The following is a 12085-nucleotide window of genomic DNA, read 5'->3' on the forward strand; positions in this document are numbered from 1 at the left end:
TCCCCACATTCTCAGGGGGGATGGGGGTAGGGACGAGTAAGTTTCGAGAGTGGGTTGTGACTCCCACGCCCTGCAAGAGGCAGGGCACAAGTCTGCGAGTGAGTGTAGAGTAGGAATAGAGTAGGACTGACCAAAAAAAAAAATTATAGTCATATTTTATAAATAATTTCTGGTTTGTTAAAGAGGAAATTATTTTCCTGAATTTAAGTATGAATTTTCATTGATTAAGAAAATATTTTTCGTTAATTCACTTTCCTAAGTGATTCAAATGCTGAAAACGAGAATTAAGTTTTTCCAGAAAATGTTTTTTGCAAGACCAGTGAAGCCTAAATAGATGTTACTCTTCAATCTTCGTAAAAAAATCTGGAGGGCAGGGGCACCATCTAAATCGGCCACCAATTGTCTGCAACTATGTGCTGCTTCCACAATAAATATTGATTTAAAAAGATCATCTTAGAAGCAACGGGGAATAAAAAGACAAGTAGGTTCAATCCAAGCTGACAACAAAGTAGGTGCATGGGCCTGAAAGAACACTAGTCTGAATAACTTGGGCCCACTTATATCGTCCTAGAATCTGTGTTTTCTTCTCTTCTTAGAATTTACTCCAAAGTCTGCAAGGGACAAGAATCGCTTGCTATAATCCTCTCATTTCCTTTAAATATAATTATGCACATCTTTTACCTATAGAAAGCTTTCACTACAGAAAGAACACACGAAGAAGAAAAGGTACATCAATTTGTCACTTTGGACACGAGAATGATGGGCACTTTGGACACAACAATGATGGGCACTGTACTCTTGTTTTATTTTTTGGTGGAGCTGAAAAGATTGATTTGTTACAATACATCGAGATTAAAACAAATCGAATAGCTTCTATTTTGGCTATACCTATATCAAACATTAGCTGACAACGAGTAAACAAGGAATTTTTAGAAAGAGTAGTAAGTTCCTTTTTATTGTTTATGTGCATTACTTTCTTGATTCCACGCTTTGTCTAGTTGTTAGGCGACATTTTATGTAATCAACCACTTTATATTCGCCAAACCAATAAAGAAAACAAATAAGAAACGTGTACACTAGGGGTGAGCGGTTCCCGGTTCCTTACAGGTTCCGGCTGGAACCTGGAACCTACCCTCGGGTACAGGTTCCTCATTTTTTGGAACCTGGAACCTACCCGTCAGAACCAAGAACCTGGAACCTACCCTGTCACAGGTTCCAGGGTCGGTTCCGGTTCCAACAGGTTCTTTTTCTTTTTTTTTTGTTCATTTTTAGATTTGAACTATAACGGAGAAGGAAAGAGACGAACCAGAGCTTCTATGTACATAAATTGTCAAAAATAGTTCCTTGGGAGCAAAAGCATCCAAAAAAAAAAAGAATAACAGAATAATCCGTGGGAAAAAGATGGGCATAGTGTTTTGAGAAGGCATGTACATGAACAAATTGATGAACAGACAACTGTAGAAGAAGAAAGGTAAATGGGACAAACCATTTCCGCAGTTTCTGATTATGTGGTGTTTTCTGATTTTCAGGATGACAATAAAACAAGTAATCTTCCGCAGTTTCTGATTACGTGGCTTCATAAAGTCGTCGCTGCAAATGTCAAAATTTTAGGATCAGCATGTTGAACCCTGGGACCAAAACCGTGCAATAAGAGCCTAGGCTGAAGAATGCAACTTGTACCTGACAATTTGTCAATCTTAACCACACGATCAGTTCACTCTTCTTCGACAATTTGGCAACTTCTCCATCGTCTTCACGAAATACTTCACTCTTAAGGCGTCGCAAAAAGTACGGTTGAATGCGTTCCCTCAGCTCCTGTTGCAAAAGGAATTACTCCACCATTTCTTTTTTATCTTTTTTTTTTTTTTTGGCACAAATTCTACAGAAGTAAAGCAAGCAAGTACCTGATATACAATATGAAACCAGAGAAGGAAAAAAGAAAAAACCCCACATGTTTAGCAGAGAAATGAAAGTTAACACTTACAAGAAACTATTGAGTGAAGCACAATAATCAACAGACATGGTCAACTTAGAGAAATCTATTCAGCTCAAACTTCAACAGTACCAATACTTTCTTAAGTGGCTTCATTTTTTTCTCATGCAGGGATACTTATGCCTTTTATAGAATTAGACAACCTAACGAATTGTAAAGTCCCCGCATAATAAGATAGACCACGAAAAATTACTAAGCTTTATAGTCAACGGAAACTACGGTAGCACGAGACAATGAACAGACAAAATCTCACTTTCAAGATTGCAATTCATATTTCCAATGGAGAATTTAATTTGGTAGGATTTACCAGAAAACTATGCAATATGGTTCAACATTGCCTTTTCCAAGGTTATAGGGCCTCTTTTGAGAAATTGCGTGCTTTACTAATCTTTTAGCACTGGCCAAAAGAAAATCTATAAGTTGCAAGACCGTGAAGTGTGAAATATGCTCAGTATTCAGTAAGGCGCTCCTGTTTCAGAGCCATTGTCCTAATTTTCCTGCCATTAAACTTGTTCCTTGGAAAGCATATATCAGCAATCTGCAATGATTCATGTGGACAGAGAGCAGCCTCAGTCAAAACAAAGATATAATGGAGTCCACTCTATACGATGTTCTTGTAATTCATCCCATATTCCCAACTCTTGTTCTGACTCTGACTCCGTGATGCCGTTTATACAGCATTTCTAATTCATTTGACTTAGTCAAGTCCGTATTCCCAACTCTTGCTCTGACTCATCTGACTTAATGATGCCCAATTTCTAACTCTTTGGCAAGTAGATGGCAAATCATTTAATGGAGAAACCACTACATTAAAGTACAAAAGACATACTGCTAAAAAAGAATTCAATACCTTTGCAACTGCAGAACCAATGCGCTTCTCTCTATCTGAAGCTTTTTTTTTTCATTTCCACGAAGTATGGGATTCTCATATTTCTCTTTAAAGCTGTAAGAATATTTCAAACTCAACCAAGGAAAAAAAAAATTAAGACATGATAATGAGGATGTTTAGAAACCAGGAGAAGTAGACTTTGTTATCACCCAGTAGTTCAGGACAGCAGAAGTTAAATAGCGCCCATAGTTCCTATTTAAGCATAAAAAAATGGCACACAATATTAGAAAAGTATACTGTATTATTAAGACATAACAGATATGAAAGCACTGCATAAAATAGCAGCCCTAAGGATTACCCTTAGATTGTTCTGAATTGGAGTGCCACTAATGACAATGCGATGAGCAGCTGGTATCTCAAGTAAACTTTTTGCTCTCTGTGTACTCGGATTTTTTATGAGATGTCCCTGGAGTTGTCAACATCATGTGAGATATTATTGTTAGTAGTACATACCACAAGTCCTGATAAGCACATTATATTTGTGAGTAGGAATAGAAAGAGGATGTCCCACAGACGTAATATTTCTGTCCGAAGCAAGCTTTATCATGATTTCTAACTTCTCCATCTTCACATAAATTGGGTCATTGTACTTGCAGAAAAACACCTGGCAATGACGAGAGGATCAATAAGCATGCCTTTCTTACTCATAATGCACCCAATATGGATCACTTAGAGTTGGCAAGACTAAATGGACCAACCTTAATTTCATGGGCTAGAATAGTAGGCCGCCTTTGGACAATAAGGTTGATATTTCTTAAGGCAACATATTGTATCTCTGGTTCTGCAGAGAGTAACGTAACAAGAGGAGCCATCTTTTTGCACAGATTCTCTCTCTATCATATTCAAACTTATCTCGAATTTGATGAACCTTTTCCCATTTATCAGCATGTCCATTCCTTACAAATCGTTGCTCCTGCATTCAGAAAAATCACGTCTTTTAGATACCTTGTAATATAATGGATGTGGATAGATTATTGACAAATCATTCAGAGACACAACACTGTAAGTTGCAAGAAAGTAACCATACAAAGTTTACAGAAGTGATCATTAAACAAAAGAACATAGGCATAACTGATCAACTTGTTAGCTTGTTACTCATCATAACAACATTGCCCTTAGTTTCATTCACAAACAATTAGCTTCTTTGCAGCTAATCAGTGCATTATGCTCAACAAAGTTCAAGCGTTGATTAAACGATAGGATGCTTTGTTAATATGTCTGCCTCAAAATTGATGTCCTTGTTGTTAAACACAGACATCTTGGCTCCTCTCACATAATATATTTCTACTTATAAGCAACTTTAAGGGCACTTATTGCCTTTAAGATGGTTCCTAATGTAAACGTTCCTCAACTCGAGATTAAAAAGAAAACAAAAACTTCCAGACAAGTCAGAATCGCATACAGACTCTTATGAAAAGAGAATGAGTAATTATGAAGTCATGGGGTAAAATCATCATGATAAGCAAAGCCAATCTCAGTGTCATAGAGAAATTACATGTTTGTCACTCAATCACATTTCAACATGTTATGGGCAAAGCAAGTAAATTGTCATTTTCAGCTATCAATTTTCAAAGACATCTTTCCACTGACCTCTTCTACTTGCTTATTCCTGTAAAAGAGGATGCTGAGGTTATAAAGCGAGGGAAACAAAAATTTCAGCCACTGAGGTTGAACCCATTCACTTGCAATGACATAATCTATCAAGTGCATATTCTCCTGATAAGAAAAAGAAAACGTGTCAATCCCATTGCCACATGTATAATGCCAATATGTTGGACCAAGAAGCATCATGAGTCAAAAAGAAAATGGAATGGCAGCATTACATGGGAAAGGCATAACCTGCAAGTTGAGCTTCGTCACAAAAAGAGAGTGAAAGCAGCCACCAATATTGCTGGTACTGCTTTACTGTATTCTTCATATCTATCCATGTCCTTCCCATATTTGCTACTGCACAAAAAAGCCTCAACTGTCAAAGGCCCCCTTTTATGAAAGTATGATGTACTAGACTTGAAAGACAATACTAACAGAACAAAGATGAAGATCATAAATCATCTTCATAGCCAGAACTCGTATATGGTACTACTGATTCTTTAGAAGCTTAACAATCTACCATTTTGTGACACCATTAGTTTAGAAGAAACCAAGAAGCTAAGGCTAGAATAATCACCAAGGAATTCAACACCCATGTTTCAAATGAATAAGTACAGACAGTGAGTATAAATGATCATACCACAAGCCTGACAGCCAACAATATTCCCATTATGCTGTATAATTGAGTCTTCTGAAGCAGAACTCTAGAATATGGAAGAACAATGCCTCAGAAAAGCAGATAATCGGAAAAAAAAGGGGTTGTACTAACAGGATACTGACCTCTATATAGAACGCCACGGCCACAAAAAGAAGGGTCAAAGTCATTGCGGATGAGGATACCTGCAAAGACAGATTTCGGTTCCTGATTTGAGTGTGTTCTAGAGAATCTTAACTTAGCAAGAATTTTGTCATACACACTATGAGAAGCAGCCTTCGGCCTGCTTTATCTGGGAGACAAGTCACTACCCCAGTGCGAAGAACCTACAACATGAAGGGTCCTTACACCTCAGATTAGGTCAAAAGTTTATTGCATTGTTTAACTGCTGCCACCGAGAGAATCGCCAATTTACCTGGACAGCACCGAGTCCAACAGTTGTGACATTACTTGAAGAAATCCCTGTCGAAAATCAATGCACATTAATGGAAGCCTAATCAACCAAGAGAAGCTTTATTAGGTTGCATCCGTTAGACAGATGCCATTCAGAACAATATTAGCAAGGATCAATATGCCTTTGCTCATCCTGACTAAAGCAGAATCAAAAAGAGAAATTTATTGTTTTTTTGCAGGCTTGTAGAATCTGCTAGTTTTACATACCTTTTAAAGAGAACAAAAACATCCAAGAAATGATAGCAAGCATCCTACATGGCACAGAACTGGGGAGAAGCAGAATCGACATCACTTCCAGCAATTATGTGTTTCCTTTCTGAGTTTATCAATTCAGCAAGCAGCTGACACAAAAATTTCAATGCACTTAAGTAAGACACAAAATAAGTCTCATCGCCTCTCTCCTCAGAGGATATAGAAGTGCCAGAGTCAAGAGGCATAAAGCTTCAAAATCAAACTAATAGGCATTTAAACCTGCCATTTAAAATGAATATCCATTAGCAAGGCAGGAAACTTCCGAAAGCAACGGTGAATACAATGAAGCAAGGGCAACTGCTGGACGAGAAAAGCTATGTCGAGTAGATACCTTTTCAGTAGCTATGTCATTTATATATACAGAAAATTTACAACAGAAACCGGCAGTCACATCTCGACATCTATCAGCACAATAAGAAAAAAGTGCCATGATATCTGCTCCAGTGTCACCTTTCTCAATCTGCCAAAAGAGTATCTTGGTTAACAACCCAATCAATAAGCAGAGCTCAGTAAAAGAATATTACAAAATTGCAATGCTATATGAGATGATAGGCTACACTTTAACACTCATGTAAGTATACTGCAGCACTTCAACATTTATACACTTTTGTCACTTAAAAGGGGACGTGATCAAACAATCTTAAGTAACCATACAGTATGGTCCATACTTGCCTTCATAATAAAGATATACGACACTATAAAAAGAAAATATTAACGCAACCACTTCTAGTAAAAATGTGGAAAGATAAGTACACTCCAGAAAGTTGATATGATTCCACATTCAAGGACATATTGAGTACACATTAAACTTTACCAGATCAATTGAGCGTTTACCATCAGCATAGATGAGAGAAAATGACTGTGCCTCCCTGTCTGGTTGAAGTTGCTTCTGAAAATTTACCTTGCAAAGTGAAAATTCCTGTTAGTAGAACAGAAGGAGCACTGAAAGATATTTACTTGAATCAAAAAACCAATTTGCATTCGGATGCATGTTAATAGCACATACAGTCCTCTGTCGACGAATAACTTCAGTAACTGAGCTTAGTCTCAATTGATTTTCCTCTTGGCCTGAGTACCAAATCATAAACTTCTCATCCTGAAACAGAACACGCATGGTTAGTTTTCCTCAACAAATTGCAAAATAGGGGAAATTTTTATCCACTTAATTGAAGTGTAAGCAGAAGAGTGCTCCTCTAGAAAGCCAACCTACGTAACAATGCTCTTCAGTTTCCATGCTTGGTCAATATTTCAGGAACTCACCAAGCTTTATCATGATTTCTAACTTCTCCATCAGCACCTTCACTTGGCCCGCATAAGACCTATTGCTCCTGAAACATTAAAAAGATATACAATACAGTTATATTTGGTTCATAACTTCATACTATCTCTTGAAAGCTGAAATAAAAGCTATACTTTACTTTTCAATGCAAGGCATCCTCCCAGTGATAAACTCTATTTACCAGCGCTAATCTCCCCATTAAGACCATCCATATCTATAAAAAGAAGAAGAAAAAGATATTAAATAAAATATTCATTTATAGATATATAAAAAGAATTACCTTAACCAAAAAAAAAAAAAGAATTACAATATATAAAGATATAAACAATGTCACTTACCCAACTCAAATTTTTCTGCATTCTCGATGCACTCCTCAACATTAATCGGTACACGAACGACTCTCAACCAATCTTGAGTGCAAATCAAAGCTTCCACTACTTTGGGAGTAAAAGAACTTCGAAAACCATCAAGAACACGACCCGATGCACTAAAAGTTGACTCGGAAGCAACGGTAGTTATAGGAATGGACAAAATATCTCGAGCCATCAAAGAAAGGATCTTATATTTTGAGTCATTAGTCTTCCACCACATCAAAAGGTCAATATCAAGATTCTTTTCATTTTTCTCTTGAAGATATTGATCAAGCTCGGACTTGTTGTCATCACACCCTTGTTCATTCGAGTATAAAAACATTTTCTTCCAAGCTTGTCCATCATACTTCTTTATTCCTTCACTACCACCCGAATCGACATTAGAAGCACTACTACTTGCACCCGAACTATGGCCACCAAAATTTCGATCACTTGAAATAAGAGAAGATTGCTCATAAAATTCATATAAACGCTCCAATGCATCCTTCACCTTGTAATGCATCTCTTTAACTTTCAATTCATCATCATAAATTTGTGCATACAAGAAAGTCACATAATTCAACTTAGCTCTAGGATCTAACACAACCGCAATCAAGACCATCATATTCACTTTATCCAAGCTTCCATAATATTTATCAAATTTTTCTTTCATTTTCACACCCATATCATGAAGCCTAGGATCCGAAGCATTGACCGCATCTTTCAAATATCTATACAAAAGAGCTATTCCTTCAAAATAATCATTTGAAGTAACATATGAACTCCCGACATCCGATTGGTGGCATCATAGAATACTTTTAGAAAATCTGAAATAATAATAGCATTTTCCCAATCATCATCACTAGGAGTTTCATGATTCAGCTCACTTGCAAATGATAAATTGTCGTCTTCCATTCTTTGAAAAGATTTTCTGAACTTGATGGCGGTGTCTAACATGAGATAAGTGGAATTCCATCTAGTAGCAACGTCAAGAACTACCGAACCTTTATAAGTGATATTTTCACTCTTAATGCAAGACTGAAATGCATTGGCTCTTGCGGGAGAACTCTTTACATACCTAACCACATTCCGAACACGTGCAATCGAGTCACGTACCGTAGTCAAGCCATCTCTCACAATCAAATTCAATATATGAGCTGTGCACCTCATGTGCAAAACACTACCATCCAATATCAACGACTTTTCTTTGGAAAATTTATCCCTCAAATAATTAATTGCAACATCATTCGAGCTAGCATTATCCACAGTGATTGTGGACACCTTTTTCTCAATTCCCCACTCTTGAATGCATTTCTCCACCATTTTCCCAATCTCCCTACCCCTGTGACTATGCATCACCACAAAGTTGATGATTCTTTTATGCAACTTCCAATTTTCATCAATAAAATGTGCAGTGAGACACAAATAATTCAGATTTTGAATGGAGCTCCATGTATCGGTCGTGAGTGCGATCCTAGAATTAATCTGTCCAAAATAATTCTTCAAAGAAGTTCTTTCATCTATATACAACTTCATGCAATCTTTTGCCACTGTAAAACGTGATATATGTTTGAAGAGAGGCTATAACTCACTAACAAACTCACGAAATCCAACACGTTCAACCAAGGAAAAAGGTTGCTCATCACTGATGATGAACCGAGCAAGTATTTGCCTACAACGTTCTTGATTAAACGACCATGTTGATAAGATACTACCAGTATTAGAATTACCTCCTAACTTGCCAGCCATGTCTACATTCCGTGGTGCAAAGAATTTCTGTCTCTTATTTACATTACGGGGAAATCTCCTGCATGTGGTCAAGTGCTTCCTCATCGCAGAAGTACCGTTAGCAACATGATACTTAAGCATTCTCCCACAATGTATGCACTTCACTTGATTTGGTTTTCCATCCTTATCATTGATTCTTGTATAATGACTCCAACATTCTGATGTATATTTCTTATCCTGAGGAAGATGAGAACCAGGTACCTTACTCGTGGCACTCGTAGTAGGGGGCGCCTCTTCTTCATTTTCATGGCCAGAAAGCTCCAATTCCGGAGTCATATCCTCATGTCCCTCCACCTCCATTGATGTGTTATCTTGATACATTAACTTTGCACTACACAATAATTACAGAATATAATTAATTTAGTTGATAACAACGTTAATACAGTATAATACGGCATGCCAATGCTGTATAGAAACATAATACAACACTTTTATACATGAACTAAGTCTAATATATTGAAATACAACATTGGTATGCTGTATTTCAACATAATACAGTACTTTTATACATAAGCTAAGTCTATTATGTTGAAATACAGCATACCGATGGCATATAGAAACATAATACAACACAAATCATGGGAAAGTAGAAGTATTTAACTCTTCAAATAAAGATGAATGACCAGAAAACGAAAAGAATTTGATATTTGCAATTCAGGTGCATGTGCATCATATGCTTGACAGCATAATCAAGGCATTAATGATTTGTCATTTACCTTGATCTTATGGTTTCCCAAAAGCTAGCCTTGAGCGGAACAAATTTAATCCTTCGACTTGCTGCAAAAAGAATGTCGGATATCAATCAAATGCCAACTAAGAGACTAATAGAAAGAAAGTAGTCATGATTTAAAGGGAGAAGCTAAGAGAACAATGGAAAGATAAGCACAAGAGAACTGACAAGCAATTCAGTAAAGAAAATAGATTTATAAAATATAAATAAAAAGAGCTTTTGTTTGAAATGTTTTGTGCTACTAAAAGCTTTGAGAAAACAAAGTAACTCAAATAAAAAGTTTCTTCCAGTAAAGCAACCGTGCTGATGTAACTACCACAAGTAAGGATAGTATTTAACTCTTCAAATAAAGATGAATGACCAGAAAACGAAAAGAATTTAATATTTGCAATTCGGGTGCATGTGCATCATATGCTTGACAGCATAATCAAGGCATTAATGATTTGTCATTTACCCTGATCTTATGGTTTCCCAAAAGCTAGCCTTGAGCAGAACAAATTTAATCCTTGGACTTGCTGCAAAAAGAATGTCAGATATCAATCAAATGCCAACTAAGAGACTAATAGAAAGAAAGTAGTCAGGACTTAAAGGGAGAAGCTGAGAGAACAATGGAAAGATGGACAAGAGTCGTTGAGATTATTCACCCGGTCGAGGAAAAGGTTCTCCCCTGAATCCTGATGGAGTCTGGAACAGTGCCAACTGAAGCTCCTCCTGTGCCCAACAGATGTTTTACAATTAACGGTTGGTAATTGGATAAAAATGCATGCAATTGGTTGGTACATATCATTGCATGCGGATTTGGACAAAGGTCACAGCCATGCAGAGATATGAGCACGAATACTGAGCCCCTTGCATCTAATTAGTATAAAGCAAGCATATGGTGTCATATTCTTTGACGCTCATTTTAGGTAGACCACAGTAACTACGCTGAATGTTACAAACTTACAACAAAGAGATCTGATTGTGAGCAAACTACACGAACAGAACAAGAATTATAAGCCTTTAACTTCAAAATACGAGTAAATGATCATAATCTTTAGTCCCCAGGCAATTCATGCCATATGTATGGATTGGTCAATCTAGCTAAAGGAAATCCAAAACTTCCCTCCAAAGGGCTCAGTAAATAGAACGGGAGAAAAAAGCCGATGAAATTAACGACTCGACAAAACATGTATGGTAAGTATCGAATGACGCGCCGTGATTTACCTTGTGGATTAGACCATCATCAATGATCGAACTGCTCAGTTTCTTGTACAGCTCGTGCAACGCTTCCACTTCGTTCACGGTGACTGCAAAGTAACAAAACAAAACCATCAAATTTCGGTTTTTCAGCGTAGAGCAACTGCAAACGATCGGTACCAGATTTTCAAGAATTGGACGCGCACGGAAAGGCGAGAACTCGCACGCACAGCACAAACATTTCAAATTAAGTGAGCATTCTTGCAAACCCACACTTTTCCCAAGTTCGATTCAAGGCAAGAGCAAAAGAGGAAAGACCAGTTGAACAGAAAGTCGCGATTCGCGAACATTGACCATGGAGGAAAACACTTACTTGATCAGAAGTTGGTACTGGCGGGGGATGGCCGTTCGGAACAACGCCGGCCTCTGCACAATTCGACCCAGCAGAGCGCGGTGCCGTCGAAGGAGAGCGGAGGTGGCCTCGAGCAGGGGCCAGCGAGTGGTGGCGTCGAGGGTGAGCGGCGGTGGCGTCGAGGGCGAGCGACGGTGGCGTCGAGGGCAAGCGGTGAGCCAGAGGTTAGCGGCGGTGCCGTCGAGGGCGAGCGAAGGTGGCCTCGACCCTCGAGCAGTGGCGTCAAGGGAGACCGGCGGTGGCGTCGAGCAGAGATGGAGAACGGACGGGCGAAGAGGTCAGCCGCGGTTCTGTCGAGGGCGAGCGAAGGTGGCCTTGACCCTCGAGCGAGATCGCGGCAAAGTGGCGTCGAGGAGACCGGCGGTGGCGTCGAGACTCGAGGGTGACCGGCGGTGGCGTCGAGCAGATATGGAGAACGGACGGGCGAAGAGGTCAGCCGCGGTGCTACCGAGGGCGAGCGAAGGTGGCCTCGACCCTCGAGCAGAGATCAGCGGCGGTGGCGTCGAGGAGACCGG

The 12085-nt window shown here is 38.6% G+C and overlaps 2 protein-coding genes and 2 long non-coding RNA genes across 10 annotated transcripts; all 4 read right to left on the reverse strand.

The window, feature by feature from the left end:
- Nucleotides 1–1297: 1297 nt before the first annotated feature.
- On the reverse strand, nt 1298–4005 carry LOC104428523 (protein CHROMATIN REMODELING 24-like). Of its 4 annotated transcripts, none has more exons than XR_005547986.1 (8): nt 3955–4005; nt 3581–3795; nt 3398–3486; nt 3181–3288; nt 3032–3074; nt 2844–2936; nt 1681–1815; nt 1298–1590 (listed from the first exon to the last, which is right to left on the reverse strand). XR_005547986.1 is itself a non-coding variant. In XM_039305844.1 (8 exons), the coding sequence occupies exons 2-7, from the start codon at nt 3692–3694 to the stop codon at nt 1809–1811; spliced, it is 483 nt and encodes a 160-aa protein (XP_039161778.1). In that variant the 5' UTR covers nt 3695–3795; nt 3955–4005; the 3' UTR covers nt 1298–1590; nt 1681–1808. The 4 variants fall into 4 exon arrangements, 1 of the variants encoding a protein (XP_039161778.1); XR_005547985.1 differs by having other exon boundaries at nt 3021–3074; XM_039305844.1 differs by having other exon boundaries at nt 3007–3074; nt 3394–3486.
- A 765-nt stretch (nt 4006–4770) lies between these two features.
- Nucleotides 4771–5558, reverse strand: LOC120290144. The gene is made up of 4 exons (XR_005547991.1): nt 5543–5558; nt 5391–5453; nt 5253–5312; nt 4771–4829 (listed from the first exon to the last, which is right to left on the reverse strand). It is a non-coding gene; the product is annotated as an uncharacterized LOC120290144 (long non-coding RNA).
- A 318-nt stretch (nt 5559–5876) lies between these two features.
- LOC120290142 (PH, RCC1 and FYVE domains-containing protein 1) lies at nt 5877–8242 on the reverse strand. Of its 4 annotated transcripts, none has more exons than XR_005547988.1 (7): nt 7450–8242; nt 7251–7325; nt 7093–7160; nt 6839–6928; nt 6647–6733; nt 6164–6292; nt 5877–6051 (listed from the first exon to the last, which is right to left on the reverse strand). XR_005547988.1 is itself a non-coding variant. In XM_039305845.1 (7 exons), the coding sequence occupies exons 3-7, from the start codon at nt 7064–7066 to the stop codon at nt 6046–6048; spliced, it is 336 nt and encodes a 111-aa protein (XP_039161779.1). In that variant the 5' UTR covers nt 7067–7160; nt 7251–7325; nt 7450–8242; the 3' UTR covers nt 5877–6045. The 4 variants fall into 4 exon arrangements, 1 of the variants encoding a protein (XP_039161779.1); XR_005547989.1 differs by having other exon boundaries at nt 6667–6733; nt 7039–7160; XR_005547987.1 differs by having other exon boundaries at nt 7039–7160.
- Nucleotides 8243–8251: 9 nt separating this feature from the next.
- On the reverse strand, nt 8252–11608 carry LOC120290143. Its single transcript, XR_005547990.1, has 6 exons — nt 11532–11608; nt 11186–11268; nt 10624–10690; nt 10434–10494; nt 9966–10026; nt 8252–9580 (listed from the first exon to the last, which is right to left on the reverse strand). It is a non-coding gene; the product is annotated as an uncharacterized LOC120290143 (long non-coding RNA).
- Between the last annotated feature and the right edge of the window lie 477 nt (nt 11609–12085).

This window comes from Eucalyptus grandis, chromosome 2, assembly GCF_016545825.1.
Source record: "Eucalyptus grandis isolate ANBG69807.140 chromosome 2, ASM1654582v1, whole genome shotgun sequence".
Lineage (NCBI taxonomy): Eukaryota > Viridiplantae > Streptophyta > Magnoliopsida > Myrtales > Myrtaceae > Eucalyptus > Eucalyptus grandis.